At 41.5% G+C, this 18226-nt stretch overlaps 1 protein-coding gene across 6 annotated transcripts in view; it reads left to right on the plus strand.

Moving 5' to 3' along the window:
• LOC114279888 (pleckstrin homology (PH) domain-containing protein) overlaps nucleotides 1-18226 on the plus strand; it is a 151017-nt gene that overhangs the window by 31071 nt on the left and 101720 nt on the right. For all 6 annotated transcript variants that reach the window (XM_028222172.2, XM_082903825.1, XM_082903823.1 and 3 more), the window contains exons 11-14: nucleotides 16273-16365; nucleotides 16462-16783; nucleotides 16892-16996; nucleotides 17077-17172. In XM_028222172.2, coding sequence (XP_028077973.2) covers nucleotides 16273-16365; nucleotides 16462-16783; nucleotides 16892-16996; nucleotides 17077-17172 — 616 coding nt within the window. The remainder of the gene's footprint in view (nucleotides 1-16272; nucleotides 16366-16461; nucleotides 16784-16891; nucleotides 16997-17076; nucleotides 17173-18226) is intronic.

Below are 18226 nucleotides of genomic sequence, written 5' to 3' on the forward strand. Positions count from 1 at the left end.
CTAGAGAGAGAAGTATTCTGACTGAATTCATTTTAGCCACGGGTGCGAAGGTCTCCTGATAATCAATGCCATATGTCTGAGTAAACCCTTTTGCCACAAGTCTTGCCTTGTAACGCTCAATAGACCCATCTGCTTTGTGTTTCACAGTATATACCCATTTACATCCCACAGGTCGTTTGCCCGTAGGTAACTCAGTCAATTCCCAAGTGCCATTCTTCCTAAGTGCTTTCATTTCCTCAATCATGGCGAGTTTCCACTCAGAGGTAGCAAGAGCATCCTGAAAATGGTTAGGAATGCTAACAGAGGAAATATTGGATACAAACGCTCTATATGAGGATGACAAATGAGAGTATGATACAAACTGTGAGATAGAATGTTGAGTACAAGATCTCACACCCTTCCTCTTGGCAATAGGAACATCAAGATCAATGGACTCAAGAGATTCAAAGTTACCTAGACTCTCATCAGAAGCAGGAGATGGCAGTGGAGTAGCAGAAACGGTCCCGTGTATCCAGTTAACTTGTTTTCTGTCTATGTCCCGGACATAAACATGCCCGTCCTTATTCTTGGTGACAGTGGGTTCTATAGTCCCAGTAGAAGAGGGGGTGCAAGAACAACTGGTTCCACCATAGGAAGCACAGTAGTAGAGGGTGGTGCAAGAACAACTGGTTCCACCATAGGAGGCACAGTACTCACTTCACACCAAGGCTCTCCCGGAAATAAGGACGGTGACACCGGAGAGGATAAGAAATAGGACTGGGACTCAAAAAAAGTTACATCCATGGACACAAACCACTTACGAGAAGAAGGGTGGTAACATTTATATCCCTTTTGAGTAGGAGAGTAACCAAGGAAAACACACTTGAGGGAGCGAGGGTCCAACTTACCACGAGAGGGAGAGTGATTATGGACAAAACAGACACAACCAAATATTTTGGGAGGAATAGAAAATAAGGACGGAGAACCGAGGAGGACGTGAAGCGGAGCCTGTTTGTCCAAGACCTGGGTAGGGAGACGATTAATAAGATGGGCAGCGGTGAGAACAGCGTCGCCCCAATAGGGCCGAAGCACATTCATAAAAAAACACATGCACCGAGCCATGTCAAGAAGATGCCGATTCTTGCGTTCAGCCACCCCATTTTGTTGAGGGGTATTGGTGCAAGAGGTCTGATGGATAATGCATGAGTAAATATTGTCCTAACCCAGAATCTATGTATTCCCCGCCATTATCAGAACGAAATATTTTGATAGTGGCCCCAAACTGAGTACAAATCATCTTATGAAAAGTGCGAAACACAGAGAAAACCTCACTCTTATTTTTCATTAGATACACCCAAGTAGCACGAGAAAAATCATCAATAAATGTAACAAACCAGCGATGACCTTTCACAGACAGAACACGAGAGGGACCCCAAACATCAGAATGTATTAATGAAAAAGGAACGAAGCTTTTATTCAAACGGGGAGCAAAAGAAGCTCTATGTTGTTTTCCAAGTTGACAAGACTCACAAAGAAAGTCAGACACATGATGATTTGCAAAACTAGAAGGAAATAAATGCTTAAGTAAATGAAATGAGGGATGCCCAAGACGCCGATGCCACAGCCATAAATCAGCGGGGGTAGTAGAAGACGTGGTGGAAGAATAAGCAAATTTTTCCGTTTGATCTAGGAAGTAGAGACCATTTTCTGTACTACCACTGCCAATCGTCCTCCCTGTGACAAGGTCCTGAAAAAGACAATGATCAGGAAAAAACGTCACACTACAATTCAAATCCTGGGTAAGACGACTTAAGGATAACAGATTAACAGAAAACTTGGGAACATGGAGAACAGAAGATAGATGTATGGTAGGAGTGACTTGGACTAAACCTTTTCCAGAAATGGAAGAAACAGTACCATCGGCAATCCTAACTTTGTCCTGACCTGAAGAGGGCTTATAGTCAGAGAAAAGATCAGAGGAGCCAGCATATGATCTGAGGCACCAGAATCAATAATCCAAGGCAAAGATTTATGACACAGGAAAGCACAAGGAGGAGATGCTAAGTTACCTGAGCGGGCAAAGGACGAGGAAGCGGTATTGAGAGCAGTAGAAGATCGGCGGTCCAACAATTGGCGCAAAGCATCCTCCAGCTCAGTATCAGAAGCTTGGGTAACAGAAGTAGAAGTAGAATCAAGGGTATCAACGGCACTAGACTGATGAGCCCGGGAATAGGAACCGCGTCCTCTAGATTGGCCTGACCGACCTCCTCGAGAACCAGACCGATCACCTCGACCCCCGGATGGAGTCCCATGAAGCTTCCAACACGTCTTACGAGTATGCCGCGGCTTCTTGCAATAATCACAGAATACAGACTCCTTAGCAGCAGACGGAGGAGGCAGGCTGAGGCCATCTCGAGGAGTAGACAGTAAAGCGGAACGGTCAGTAGAGACAAGGGACATCATAGCAGACCGGCGACTCTCCTCATTCTGTACATAGGCAAATGCCTCCTGAAGTGAAGGAAGAGTGTCCATACTCAGAACTCGACCCCTAACTGGATCATACTCCACATTTAGGCCGGCCAAAAATTTACAGACCCGTTCCCGTGCGATGAACTTCTTGTACTCGACAGAATCAGTAGGGCAAACGAGCTTATAGTCTTCCAGGTGGTCAAGGCGTTTCCAGCCGTTGGTGAGGAAAGTGAAGTACTGAAGAACAGTCTGCTCTCCCTGAAGTGAGCTCTCAATAGAGCGGCGCAACTCAAATGCCTGTGAAAAATTCCCTTTGCGGGAATAGGTAACAGCCACAGCCTCCCAAACGTCCTGGGCAATCTCCATAGACAAGTAGCCTCACCAAGTTTTGGAACCATCGAATGGATAAGCCAACTCATAATTAAAGAGTTGGTAATCTCCCATTGGTCATAACCTGAGTCAGTGGTACTAGGTGCCTGTATCTTGCCATCAACATATCCCATCTTCCCTCTGCTCTTCAAAAACATAGTCAAACTTTGAGGCCATCCTAGGTAGTTCTGACCATTAAATAGAGAGGTGGTGATTTTCAGACTAGGGTTGGGGTTCTCAATCATGGTAGTAGGTAGAATGGGACTCTCACTCTTTGGTGTTTGAGAAGAAGGGGACACACTGGTGGAATCTGTCATGGATACAATACTACTGAACCCGCAACAAAACTAGTGGCAATCACAAACCTGGAAGGTGGTAGTGAGATAACAGGCACAATGACCACTATAAAGATATAACAAAATTAAGAAATCATTTTTTATTTTTTTTTTATTTTTTGTTTTTATTTTATTTTATTTAATTTATTTATTTATGTATACATGTACGGTGTGATATATATATTTATATATACCAGGCTATATCAGGATATATATATATTGATATATACTAGGGTGTAAGCCAAAAGCGAGGCTATATCATACCAGATCGACGACGACGAGTGACGAAGACGAGCGACAAGCTGAGGACGACGAGGGCGATGAAGACGAGCGATGAACGGTTGGAGGAGATCAACGAGCTGAGGAGCCGAGACGAAGACGAAGACGAAGCAGATGATCCAACGGCTGATGAAGACGAAACAGAGTGACGACGGTGACTGAAGATCGACCCAGCAGATGATCCAACTAGGTACGTTTTGAACCCTAACCCTAGAGGTGTAGCTCTGATACCATGAAGCTTGGGTAACTAGCTTAGGGTATGATAGAATATCACCCCCTATTTATAAATGAAGATTAGGGTTTACAAGAAATACAATTACAAGATGATCCCTGAGGGCATAAAATGATTACAGACCCTAGTGTAACTTTCGGCTAATATAATATGCTAACACAATTAACCATACTACTCCACACAACAACCAACTTATGTGCCACTACAGTATGATATTAAGACATGATGAGTCATTGAAGACACAGTGGACAAGTATGAAGGAATCTATTGAGCCAAAACCACAATTCAGTTTATACAAAAGTAAAGTCCCCTGTACTTGTGAATGCTAGTAGACACATCATTAGTACCCTCGGTGTAGAGTGCAATCTCCATATTAGTTAACTGTCCACTATAATAGCCCAGTGTAACTCATAATAACACTCAACATATACAAAAAAACTAAACTGTTGCAACCCAGATTCTCAAATTTTTTTTTTGTTTTTTTTTTAAAGACTGTGTAATGTCTTGATCCATTAAGCTTTCTAGTCAACCCATATAACAAGCATTGGGTTAATGACTCCCAAACTAGACGGTTTTAGGGCACTAGGTGTAGAGACACCCCTACGGGCTTAATAACTCGAGCTGAAAAAGGCTACGAATCCGAACAAGTCATTCTTATTTTTCCTTAACTGTGCAATGTCTAGATCCCTTAAGCTTTCTAATTAACCCATGTAGCAAGTATTGGGCCAATGACTCCCAAATCAGACGGTTTTAGGGCACTAGGTGTAGAGGCACCCCTACGGGCTTAATAACTTGAGTTTAAGAGGCTACAAACCCAAACAAGTCAAGTGTTTTTTATTTTTATTTTAATTTATTTATTTATTTATTTTTATAGAGAATCTTGGCTACTCATTTATTCTTTTCTGCAATCTTAGCCATTATCAATGATGTACACTAGGGATTATAATAAAGAGGTCACCGCTATGATAGTGTGTTCATGTGAATTAAGGCATACTCATGACAAGTATACTAACACCACAAACACAAACACAAACACAAACAACTATCCTAGTGTAAACATCACATGTGAGTATTTACCCAATAAACCCTTTTCATACAAGCCCACTATGTTCTCCAATTAACATATGCTCATATCATTACCATACTGGCACAAAGTAAACATTAAGTGAAGTGGTGCAATCAAGTGCAGCAAGTACAAACATGAATGGTTATTACAAATACCCTCACCCCCCAACTGGAATATAACATTGTTCTTAATGTAAGCAATGATACAGTAGATAGTAAAAAATGAGAGAGGATCTTACTAGACAACGTGGGTGCACATCCAGCGAGGCAAGGACACCCAAACACACATTTTGAAAAAAAAAGTTCCTTTTTTTTTTTTGGTACAGTATAAAAGAAAATAAAGGAAATATACAGAAATCACTGATGTGGATCTGGCGGTGGTGGGAAATGTTGCTCAAATAGGGCATGCATCAGTGTCCGAGTCTCGAACGCCTCATCATGAACCCTAGTGCCATGGTGATTAAACCGCTGATCAAACTGATCAAATCGCTGCCCACTCGAATCCCGGTATGCATAGAAGTCAGTTTGCAGAGAGGCAACTGACTGCTGGTACCCATCAAATGTCGCTTGTGAGTAATCCTGATAAGCCTGGTAGTCGGTCCTTAGATCAACCACAGATTGCTGAACGACGGCTTGATTATCCAAAAGAGCCTGATATTGCGTCCTCGTCATATGGAATGGTGGTGGCGCTAGCGCTAGTGCGGCGGTGGGCTCGACTGGAGCATCATTAGGATTAGCCGGGGCTTCGGGGAGGACTAGTGGAGGCGGCAGGCGAGCAGTGGTTTGATGCCAGTGGGTTTTACCATAAAATGTGGGCGGCGGAAGTTAAACCTCATTGGCCTGAAGTGGGTATGTCTGTTGGTCTTTGATGAGCGCAGTAATGAGATTGGCAAAAGGAAGGGCCCATGTAGAACTGCCCCGAGTATTGCGTATTTTGACTTCATTAAAGATTCGATGCATCTGGTTGTAGATCAAAGTAGGGATGTCAACCCAAAACCCGAAGTCAAATCGATGCAAGGCACGGAGGAAGTCCCCTCGCCGCTCTTCCTTGTGGCAAAGAGGAATGACATTCTTTTTCAGTACCACATCAAGGAAGAGAAGGCGGCCTGGTAAATTAGCCCGCCGGATACTAGTCTTGTTGTCATCATCCTGCTGCCCCTCATAAAATTTGGTCACCAATTCCGGGATAGTAAGTTCTCGAGTGAATACCGGGAACTGTTCTGCATTAATAGGGTCCATGGAACAGTGGAGGACCTCGGCAATTGAAGCTGGAGTGACTACTAACTCCACTCCATCAACAAGGGAGCAAAGAGCTCCCGGGGCCTCGTCGCTGATGTACATATGTTGATAGAAGAGTCGCACAATGCACTGGTATGCCGGTTCAGTGACGGTGCAGATGCCCAGGATGCCTTGCTCTTCAAGTTGTTGAATGCTCCACGCAGTGGTTTGACGGTGACGAAAGAAGTCCACATCAAAGGATGTATCACATGCAACTGGTTTGGTGGCCCAAGCATTGGTTGGCACATTCTTAAATGCAATGTTCGCATTGCGAGGCCGTTTGGGTTTTCGGCGGGATGATGAAGACATATCTTTAAGTGGTGAAGAAAGAGGGAAAGAAAAATGATTCGCTGGAAAAAATGGTGGTCACCGGAGATTCGACGGACGGAGAGAAAATAGGGCGCCGGCGGTGAGATGGTGGTGAGGAAAAAGGAGGGTGAAGGTTGGTGATGGTGGAGTTTGATGGAGTTTGTGGGTGTGTGGGGTATAGAGAGAGAGAGAGAGAGAGAGAGAGAGAGAAGAAGAAGAAGAATGATAAAGATGGGTGGTAGATAGAGAGAGTTGGGAAAGTGAGGGTCAGCAAAGTGGGTTAGGTTTTGGTTAAAAGACTTTTTATTTTTTTTGTTTTTTCAAAATAAAGAAAAATATATAAATATATATATACACATAATTTTTTTTTTTATAAATTTTTATTTTATTTTATTTGAATGAAATATAAAATAAATAAATAAACAAACTGCAGATTTTTTTATTAGAAGAAGAAGAAATAGAAATAAAAATAAAAATAAAATGAAATCAGATAAAATAAATAATAAAAAATTAAAATAAATTTGTATGTTTTGTTTTTTTTTGTTTTTGTTTTTTTTTTTTTGGCTGGACCATTCGTGCGCCCATTTGGGCCACACGAGCGCCTATTTTTGGCCGCTCCAGCGGCGTGAAAGTAGTACGCTCTAGGGGTTGGGCTGCTCGTGCGCCCAGCCCAACCGCTCGTGCGGGCTCTCTCTTTTTGTTTTTTTTTTTTTTTAACTGGGTCGCTCGTGCTAGGCCGTTCGTGTGCCAAATGGGGCCGCAGAGCGCTCAATTTGGGCCGCTCCTGCGGCGAAAGTGGGCCGCTCCTGCGGCATGAAAGCAATACCCTTTTGGGGTTGGGCCGCTCGTGCTCCCAGCCCAACTGCTCATTCGGTCTGGGTTTTTTTTATTATTTATTATTATTATTTATTTAAACTTGACCAAGTACAAATTTTTATTCATATATATATTTGTTTTATTTATTTATTTATTTATTTTTTAAATTAACCAAGTACAACACACATTTTTTTTTTTATAAATATATATATTTTAAAAGATTAAAGAAAAGAAATTAAAAACCAAGTACAACCCAAACCATGCTAAACCATTTCTACCTTCATTTGACATCCGAAATAAATATAGTATTTTAGAAAATATCGGAATGCCTAACAAGGGTATAATCTTCACGTGAAAAACACGGGTACTACTTTTTTCCCTAACTGTGTTTGCAACTTTTCCTATTCTCCAACAGGGTGACAGACTAGGTTGATTCGGTATCCAGAATCGAGGCGCATAAAGCTACCTCAACCTATGGGGCTGCCATATAGAGTTCAAGCCGGGGTAGTTTTGAAGTAATCTCCACACCCCGGGGTATTTCAATCAGACTCTAGTCTCGGAAATTCCAAACCTTTGTGTTCTAGGCTTTGCCATTAGAACTCTAGTTTCCACCGTCTCAGTTGGTCTCCTAGGAACTCACTACAAACACGGTTAGGTGGCTATACCAGACCGTCAGATGCCGTTCGGGCATGGCTAACACCAAAGGAATTACATCGTTAGAGGATTTAAAGTCTCCTAGACTCAAAGTAATCACTATGGAAGATATATTGGGTCCGTCAGATGGACAACCTCAATCATCTCCCCTTTCTCAATACTATCCACATACTGTTTCAATCTTTGGCCATTGACCTTGAAGGTCGTACCATCTTGTGGGTTTTTAATTTCAACCGCCCTATGCGGAAAGACTTCTGTAACCTCATATGGGCCATCCCATTGAGACCGGAGTTTACCCGGGAACAACCACAATTTGGCATTAAATAGCCACACTTTTTGGTGAGGCTCGAAGGACTTACGAGAAATATGTTTATCATGAAATGCCTTAGTTCTAGCCTTGTAAATTTTAGAACTCTCATACGCATCATTGCAGAGCTCCTCTAACTCATTGAGTTGGAGTTTTTGATGGTCACCGGCTTTGGCCATATCAAAATTGAATTTCCTAGTGGCCCATAAAGCCCGGTGTTCTAACTCAATAGGGAGATGACACGGTTTTTCAAACACAATCCTATATGGAGACATCCCGATGGGTGTCTTATATGCAGTACGGTAGGCCCAAAGAGCATATACCAACCTAGTGGACCAATCTCTCCCATCGGGCCTCACAGTCTTCTCGAGGATGTGTTTAACCTCCCTATTAGAAACCTCTACCTGACCACTAGTTTGGGGATGGTAAGGGGTGCCAACTTTTTGAGTGATCATATATTTGCGCACCAATGCCTCGAAGAATCGGTTGCAAAAATGTTTGCCACCGTCACTAATTATGGCACGTGGGAACCCAAAACGACAAAAAATGGTCTCATGGAGGAATTTAACCACAACCTTATGATCATTTGTTCTGGTTGCCACTGCCTCCACCCACTTGGAAACATAGTCCACAGCCACCAAAATGTATTCAAAGCCAAAAGATGGTGGAAAGGGACCCATAAAGTCGATGCCCCAAACATAAAAAATCTCAACAATTAAAATAGGGGCCATTGGCATCATATCTCGCTATGACATGGAGCCCATGCGTTGACAACGCTCGCAAGCTCTACAAAAGTTATGGGCATCTTTGAAGATAGAGGGCCAGTAGAACCCACATTGTAAAACCTTGGCGGCCGTTTTCTGCCCACTGAAATGGCCGCCACATGCATGAAAGTGACAAAAGGTGAGAATGCTATGGGTTTCACTCTCATGAACATAACGCGGAATCACTTGATCCGGACAATACTTAAATAATTCCAGGTTTTCCCAGAAATGCTGCTTGGCTTGTGAAAAAAATCGGTCTTTGTCTTGCTTAGACCAAGTTTTTGGAATTTGACCAACTGCCAAGTAATTTGCTATATGAGCAAACCACGGGAGGGTCGCGTGTGAAACCGCAAGAAGTTGCTCGTCCGAAAATGAGTCGTGCAAGGATAAGGGACCACTCGTGTGCTCAATAAAGATGCGGGATAGATGATCCGCAACTACATTCTCGGATCCCTTCTTGTCCCGGATTTCTAGGTTGAACTCCTGAAGGAGTAAAATCCATCTAATCAATCTAGGTTTGGTCTCTTTCTTTGATAGTAAATACCGCAAAACAGCATAATCAGTGAAGACGATGACCTTGGAGCCTAGGAGATAGGACCGAAATTTATCTAGGGCAAATACCACAGCTAGCAACTCTTTCTCGGTGGTAGTGTAATTCAATTGAGCATCAGAAAGAGTACGACTAGCATAGGATATGACATGGGGCACTTTATTCACCCTTTGGCCCAAGACGGCGCCGAGGGCATAATCAGATGCATCGCACATGATTTCGAAAGGAAGGGACCACTCAGGAGATTGCATGATAGGGGCAATAGAAAGGGCCGCTCGCAATGTTTCAAAGGCTTTAAGACAAGCCTCATCAAAGACAAAAGGTGCGTCCTTAGCAAGTAAACTACACAAAGGACGGGATATTTTATTAAAATCTTTGATGAATCGACGGTAAAAACCTGCATGCCCTAGGAAAGACCTAACTTGACGCACAGAGTTGGGTGGAGGAAGACCTGCAATGAGATCAACCTCTTTGTCAACCTCTATACCTCAAGGGGACACAAATTGTCCCAACACTATCCCCTCGCGAACCATAAAATGACTCTTCTCCAAACTCAAAATAAAATTTGTCTCCACACAACGAATAAGGACTTTAGCTAAGTTTTGGAGACATTCCTCAAAAGACGGCCCAAATATGGAGAAGTCATCCCTGAAGACCTCTAAAAATGTCTCTACCATGTCAGAGAAAATAGCCATCATACACCGTTGAAAAGTCGCTGGTGCATTACGTAGCCCAAAAGGCATGCGCCTATAAGCAAAAGAGCCAAAAGGGCAAGTGAATATGGTCTTTTCCTGGTCGGCAGGGTACACCGCCGGGACTTGATTATACCCCGAGTAGCCATCGAGTAGCCATCAAGAAAACAATAGAACCCCTGCCCCGTTAACCTCTCGAGAATTTGATCAATAAATGGTAGAGAAAAATGGTCCTTCCTAGTCATGGAATTCAATCTCCTATAATCAATGCCCACTTGCCACCCAGTAGTGGTTCATGTGGGGACCAACTCTCCTCGCTCATTCTCAACAACAGTGATGCCCGATTTCTTGGACACCACTTGTGTGGGACTCACCCACTTGCTATCTGAGATGGGGTATATAATATCCGAATCTAATAGTTTCAATACTTCCTTTTTCACCACCTCTTTCATATTAGGATTAAGCCTCCGTTGCATTTCACGAGAAGGTTTGGTGTCCTCCTCAAGATGTATATAATGCATGCACACGGAGGGATCTATCCCTCTCAGATCAGCCACCGATCACCCTATAGCACTCTGATGTGCCACAAGAACACTCATTAATTGACTCTCTTGCTCTGTAGTCAAGTCAGATGCAATGATGACTGGTAAAGTATCCTGGGACCCTAAAAATGCATACTTGAGTGTGACCGGGAGTGGCTTCAACTTAAGTGTAGGTGGTGTGACTAAAGATGGTATGGCGGGCTCCCTCGACAGAGGAGGAAGTGACTCAAACTGGGCTTTCCACGGAGGAAAATCCGATGTAGAAGAAGCATTAAGTAAAGCTTTTACCTCCTCAACCGACCCGTTAATATCTAAATTCTCAAACCCAAAATGAGCTAGACAAGCCTCTAGAGGGTCCTCTACAAGAATGGAGGGTAAAGCTTCCTCCACAATCTCATCCACGACATCCACAAATAAGCACTCCTCTCTCTCATGGGATTGTTGGGATGCTTGAAAAACATTAAGTTTCACTTGCATGTTGCCAAATGAAACTTCCATAAACCCGGTCCAACAATTAATGCTTGCATTGGCTGTAGCCAAGAAAGGTCGACTTAAGATCACCGGGATTTGTTTCCTAGAACTGGCTACCGGTTCTATATCTAAAACCAAAAGTCAACATGAAAGTAAAACCTATCGACCTTCACTAGCACATCCTCAATCATGCCATGTGGCACTTTGAGGGACTGGTCAACCAACTAAAGAGTGACAGTAGTGGGCTTCAACTCGCCAAGCCCAAATTCCTCGTACACACAGTACGGCAACAGATTGACACTAGCCTCTAAATCTAAAAAGGCCCTATCAATGAAATGGTCTCGTATAATGCATGCAATGGTTGGGGCACCTGGGTCCTTAAGCTTAGGAGGTGTGTCATTTAACAAGATAGAGCTTACTTGCTCCGTGAGTAGGATCTTTTGGGACACGTGTGTCCTAGATTTACGCTTTTGCGTACAAAGGTCCTTCAGAAATTTGGCATAGGAGGGTACTTGCTTAATCGCCTTCAACAGGAGGAGGTTGATTTTTACCTGTTTAAAGACCTCCATCATTGCTTCCATAGATGCCGCTTTCTTATTAAAAGGGGACGGTGTATCAAGGCATTGGGGAAAGGGTGCCTTAGGCACATATGGTGCCTTGGGCTCATGTGAAGTGTTAGGGACTAAGTCATCCCCCTTAAGTGTTTCCCCCTCACCCTTGCTCTCATTGGGTGTACAACCGTGGTCACTCTTCTTAGCTCTAGTTGCATCAGGCACAACTGATTGAGGCTCTAACTTCCTCCTACTTCTCAAAGTAATCACCGCTTGCACCTACTCATGGTGCTTTCCATTCCCACCCGAACTCTCTGCCTCGTATTGTCCCTTAGGATTGACCATAGTTTGATTTGGTAATTTTCCCTCCTCTCTCTGATTCATGTCGTTAGCCATTTGACCCAATTGGGCCTCTAGTATGGGAGTGAACTACCGGTGCTAACGCCTTAAGTTCTGTGAGAACTTCCAACACCTGAGTCTTAAAGGCAGAGTTGCCCTGAGGAACAGGCGGGGGTTGTGGTTGCCGGTACGGTTGTGGGGGTCTATAAGGTTGCGGTGGCCAGTAAGATGATTGGTTGGCAAAATTATTAAAATTTTGCCTTGGTGGTGGAGGATTGTAAGAAGTGCCTTGTGAAGGAGGTCTCCATGAAAAATTAGGGTGATTTCTCCATCCCGGATTATATGTATTAGAGTATGGGTCATTACCCGGGTTGGAGAATCCTTGAGCCGCATTCACATGCTCTTGGACTAACTTCGGAAATTGTGATGCCGAAGGGCACTCACTCAAGTCATGAGTAGGGCTCGCACAAATAACACATGCCTCGTAAAATTGAGGCTGATCTTGCCAGGTAGGGGCATGTCTCGCAGCTAACAATTAGTCCATTTTGTGGGACAGGGCCTCTACTTGTTGGGCTAACTCTAGGTTTTGCCCGACCTCATAAATGCCTCCTCTTTTCGGGGCTCCAACTACTGGTTGCCGGACTTGCCGGGCTGTGGAGGCATGGTGAAGGGAATTATCACTTAGGTTCTCAAATAATTGCCATGCCTCGGCGTCATTTTTGGACATGAATGTCCCACCACAGGATGAGTCCACCATTTGGTGGTGTGGCTCAGTTAAGCCATAATAAAATGTTTGAACAAGTTGCCAATCAGGCACTTGGTGGTGGAGACACTGTTGGAGAAGGTCTCGAAGTCTTTCCCACGTTTCATAGAATTGCTCGCCATCCATTTGAGCAAAGTTTGTGATGGCTTGCCTAAGTTGGTTGGTTTTTGTAGAAATTTAATATATAAAGAGAAATGATTGTATTATTGATTGATATATAGATATGTTACAATGATTCCTATATATAGAAGAGTAGGTGGTAGTAGGTGGTAGGTGGAGTAGGTGAAGTGGAGGTGGTAGTGGTGTAGTGGGTTAGGTTTAGTGGAGTAGGTGAAGTGGAGGTGATAGTGGTGTAGTGGGTTAGGTTTAGTGGAGTAGGTGAGGTGGTAGTGGTGTAGTGGGTGGATTTTAACAGCCCCCCGCAAACTCAAGGGGGATAGGAACTAACCAACTTGAGTTTGGAGAGAGTAACAAAACAAGAAAATACATAAAAATAAAAGAGGATAGGAGACACTGTATGGTCGTGTCAGACCATTGGTGAAGACACTGGATGGTGGTGTCATAACGTTGTAGAGGACACTGTATGGGGGTGTCATAACGTTGTAGAGGACACTGTATGGTGGTGTCATAACGGTGTAGAGGACACTGGATGGCGGTGTCAGACCGATGTAGAAGACAGTTTATGGGGTCATGTCGGACCGTTGTAGCAGACAATGTTGTGACAGTTTACAGAGTTTTGTCGGACCCATGAAGGAGCTAACCGGAATCAATGTCGGGACAGTTTACTGAGTCTTGTCGGACCCATGAAGGAGCTAACCGGAATCAATGTCGGGACAGTTTACCTATGGGAAAGTACTTCTCCAAGAACCGTTGATATAATTGGTCCCAAGTTGTGATTGAATTAGCAGGTAAGGAATTCAGCCAGTGTTTGGCTTTATCCTTTAATGAGAATGGAAACAATCGCAACATTAAGGCCTTATTTGTGAAATTCTGGATCCTCACTGTCGAGCAAATTTCCATAAATTCATTCAAATGTTTGTAAGGATCATCATGAGTTAGTCCATGGAATGATGGGAGCATTTGTATGGTGCTGGACTTAATCTCATAATGAGTAGCAGTGGCGTTGGGTAATTGGATGCATAATGGTGATGTATATGCAGTGGGTGTGAAATAATCTTTAAGGGTCCGGTTAGGTACATTCGGGACATCTGGATTTGCCATCTCTAATGGCTCAATGTATGAATATGAATATTCAAGCCTAGGAACACGAGCAGAGGCCCTAAGTCTCCTAAGAGTCCTTTTTAGTTCAAGGTCCAAACTCCACAATTCAGGGCGATAAGAACGGCGCCCGTGCATACACTACCCACACACACACAAAAAGTTCCGACTCTGTGTACTAAGTTACAAAAACAAAATACCAAAGGGAGAAATACTCACAGCGGTTTAACGAAAATTCTTTACTCGTCTTGCGGGTGCTTGACGTGTAGACGTTGTCTCCAACCTCTAATTGAGTTTTTGTCTTTCTTTTTAGCACTTTGGTGCTTTGCTTGCGAGTGTTTGCTTCTGTTTAGGCACTTTAGTGCTGCGGTTTTTATTTTTGTTTTTATTTTTAAAGCTCGGTTGCGCTCTGCTTGCATTTCGGTGATAGTTCTAATTTCCAACGCTTTGCACACCTAGCAACACGAAAGTATAAAATCTTAAACTAAAAATTAAAATAAGAATGTAACTTCAAATTAACTAATTTTGCCAGAAGTCCCCGGTAACGGCGCCAAAATATGATGGTCGTTACACACACCAAAAATAAATTACTAAATTATACCAAATTCTATTAGAATAATGGCAAATCTAGGTATCGATTCACAGGGATAAATGTGAAATTAGATTAATTCAATCGCAAAATTCCTAAATTAATTTTGATAAAAAAGATAGGATTGATTTTATAACTAAACAGCAATTAAATGAAATTGAGGAATTATACTGACAATTAAAATTAGGGTTTGAGATATTAATTTTCGGAAAAAATCCTAGGGCAGAGAATTCACCACTAACCACATGAATGAGACTTAACATTGGCCAACAATTGCGATTCGGTTTGAACTACCCAATATTTCACAACTACAAGTTTGAAATATTGATCAAGAGGGTTATTGCATTCAACATACAGGCACGAATCATCCCGAGTAGTACGAGTCGTTTGCTTTAAACTATGGTAGCAATACGATCCGTCTCTCATAGCATGACTCGTCTCGTACTTTGAATACAAACACAAAGAAAACTAATGTATGGAAAGTATTAAACAATTACAGAGAGTAAAATGCTTGAAGAGATGAAAGAAACAAATATTAAAAACTTCTAAATCATCCATACATCCATTCAAACCAATTCACAATTAAAGCTAATGAAAAATACTATTACATGGCTAGGGTTTCATCAAAACCCTAGAAAAGACGACTAGCCACTCATGGAGGAGTGGGAAGAGGAAGAAGATGAGGAAGAAACCCCCATGAAAGTGTCCTTCAAGCTTTGGTAGAATAATCACCTCTTTAGAACCCTAGCCTCCCTTTTCTCTGAATTAATTTTTCGAATCCTAGGTTTGGCTATTTTTTTGTCTTTTATTCTCAGCAAAACAGACCAAAAATTCTGTACACACGTCCCTAGGTGGGCCGCTCGTGCGGCACGTGCGGTGAAGCTTGGCTGGCTCGGATTCTTCATTTCTTGCACGGAGGATCTGCTTTGGCGCCCTTTTTGATTGAATTTTCATATTTCCTGTCAAATCTGTACAAGTGCACGGAACACATCATCTCCACTAAATAAATAAAATTGAAAGCCTAAAAATGTAACTTAAGTGGCCTCAATGTGGTACCTTTCGGCCAACATCAATGGTTTTGAGAGATCTACTATGTGCTTGAAGGGCATTATTTTTGTCTCCTTATTTGTATGGTTTGGAGAGATCTTTCCTTTTTCTATGCATGATTTTTGTTGACTTTTTGGAGCCGTTGTATATACATGCTTTGATGGGATTTTTGTTCTTTGATTTTGTATACTTTTGTGTGTACAATAGGTGCCTTTTTTTAGTGGCATTTGTTTAATGAATATTTACTTAATAAAAAAATGTTAGTGGTATTATGTTCTATGCTTCTGAATTTCTTCTTTTCTATCTACTTTCAAGAGTTACTATTATTATTTTTTCAGTTGCATTGTAAGGATTGACGAGTGTCCTTTCTTCTCTCGATTCTTTTTCATTTCATTTTTCTCTTTGAGGAGACTAGTTTTTTTTTTTTTTTTTTTTTGGGTGGATGGGGGGCTGTTATTGCATCTACCTTTACTTCTCATTAGTTATTAGAAATTATTATGGTGTGGCACTGCAGAGCTGAAAGGAGACACTAACTTACTAATACCACTAAAAACTACTCATAAATAAACTCAGTTGCTTATAATTAAGTAATTAAGAGATATTTTCGATATATATTTATATTACTAGTGCTTGTGGTATTTTTCCGTTTTGCAGGATGCTGGCCCACAAGTTTGTGGAGCAGTCAATGGAATCAGACCTATACTTGAGTAGACAGAAATCAAAGAAGTCATGGTGGTCTTTTGGGTGGTAATTTTTTCTATCTTGAGATCCCTTTTTAGTTCTCTCAATTCTTTGGTCTTGCAGATGTTTTAGATTCTAAAGTGAATGCATGCATTATTTCAGGAGTAGTCAATCTGACAAGGATAAAAGTGAGCCAGGGGGTTTCAATGAGGAAGACCGGGAACAGCTGAATAAAATTATTGGATACAAGGAAGATGATGATGGACAATTTCTAACAACCCATGACAAGGGGGATGTGCTTCATATTTCACTGGAAGTTCACATGAGACATAATGCTTCAAAGCTTACTGATGATCAGGAGTGTCTGGCTGAGTTATCCTGTGACAATCTTGATTGCTTTGTAAAGCTTTATCCGGAAGCCAAAGTCTTTGATGTGAAATTGGGATCATATCAGTTGTCATCACCAAATGGTCTCCTTGCCGAGGTCCTATTATCTTATTCTACTTATATGCTCCTCCATCCTCTCTCTCTCTTGTCTGCACATCCAGGTTATGGTTGGCAGCCTAAATTCTTTTGTCTTATCTCCATGCAGAGTGCAACTGCCTATGATTCGTTAGTCGGTGTCTTTTGCTATAAGCCTTTTGATGCTAAATTGGACTGGAGTATGGTTGCTAAAGCTTCTCCATGTTATGTGACTGTATGTTATCATTCTGTTTTTCTTTGACAGTTGGCATTCCTTGAATATCAACTACTAACTTGTGACATACCTTTGACCAGTATCTGAAGGATTCCATTGATCGAATTATCAGTTTTTTTGAAAGCAACACTGTGGTTAGTCAAGCCATAGCTATGGAAACTGCTGCTGCTGTGCAGGTTTGGTTCTGTGAATGCCTTTCCTCTGGATAATAGTTATTACTTTAAAAATAGTTTTAACTCAAAGAGACTGAAATTCATTGAGTCATTTCGAATAAAAAATGATTATAACTTCAAGATTGACGAGTGACATGATGTTGGTAAAGGTTTAAATTTAAGGCTTTAAAACTTCGGTCCTGAATTAATGGTCCGAAGACTTTTGGCAGCTGGATTTATAGAATTGAAACTCAAGGGTACAGTTGGTAGTTTATATTATATTTTAAAACTTTTAATTCCATGAAAGATCATTATATACTCCCTCTGTCCCATTTTTTTTGTCCACCTTTCCATTTTGGTCCATCCCAAAATATTTGTCCACTTTCTATTTTGGGTATTGAAATTTTTATATTTCCAAAATTACCCATTAAACACAAGTATAAACACATTTTAAAATTCAAAATCAAAGGGTATTATGTTAAAAGTATTTTAAATTTTGAATTGATGTGTAATGACTGCTTGTCTCCTTAATAAGTTGGATTTCCTGAAATGGGCAAATAAATTGGGACAGAGGGAGTATATTTTAAAACTACCTGCCATGGAGTGAATTCAGCAATCAGTGAATATGTTTTTTGACTTGTAATTCAGATCTTATTTTAACTTAAATGATGCTTTAGATTTTTTTTTGAAGCAAGTCTAAGTTGGAGTTAAATAACAAATAAAATAAAATGTTCGGGATTTATTAGGAACGAAATGTCAAGAACGTTTCATTTATGTGGAGCAATTATTTGATTGAAATGGAAAAGGCATAACTTGTTGCTGTAAAAATATTTGAAGTTTCAGGAATTGGCCAAATACCTAAATTTTTACAATTTGAAACTCATGCTGTTGAAAATTTACGCATTGTAACTTGTTTATTGTGGTGGATGAACATGTATGTATGATTTAATGTTAGATGTTATGAGAGAGATGGCAAATTTGTTTATTTATTTTTCACAGTTCATTGGAGTAGTTTAATGCAACTTGCCTTGTCTTAGTATTAATGATTAGTAGGCTTTAATTATTTATTCACATTATA

This window comes from Camellia sinensis, chromosome 13 (assembly GCF_055761805.1).
Source record: "Camellia sinensis isolate YWXY chromosome 13, ASM5576180v1, whole genome shotgun sequence".
Taxonomy (NCBI): Eukaryota; Viridiplantae; Streptophyta; class Magnoliopsida; order Ericales; family Theaceae; genus Camellia; species Camellia sinensis.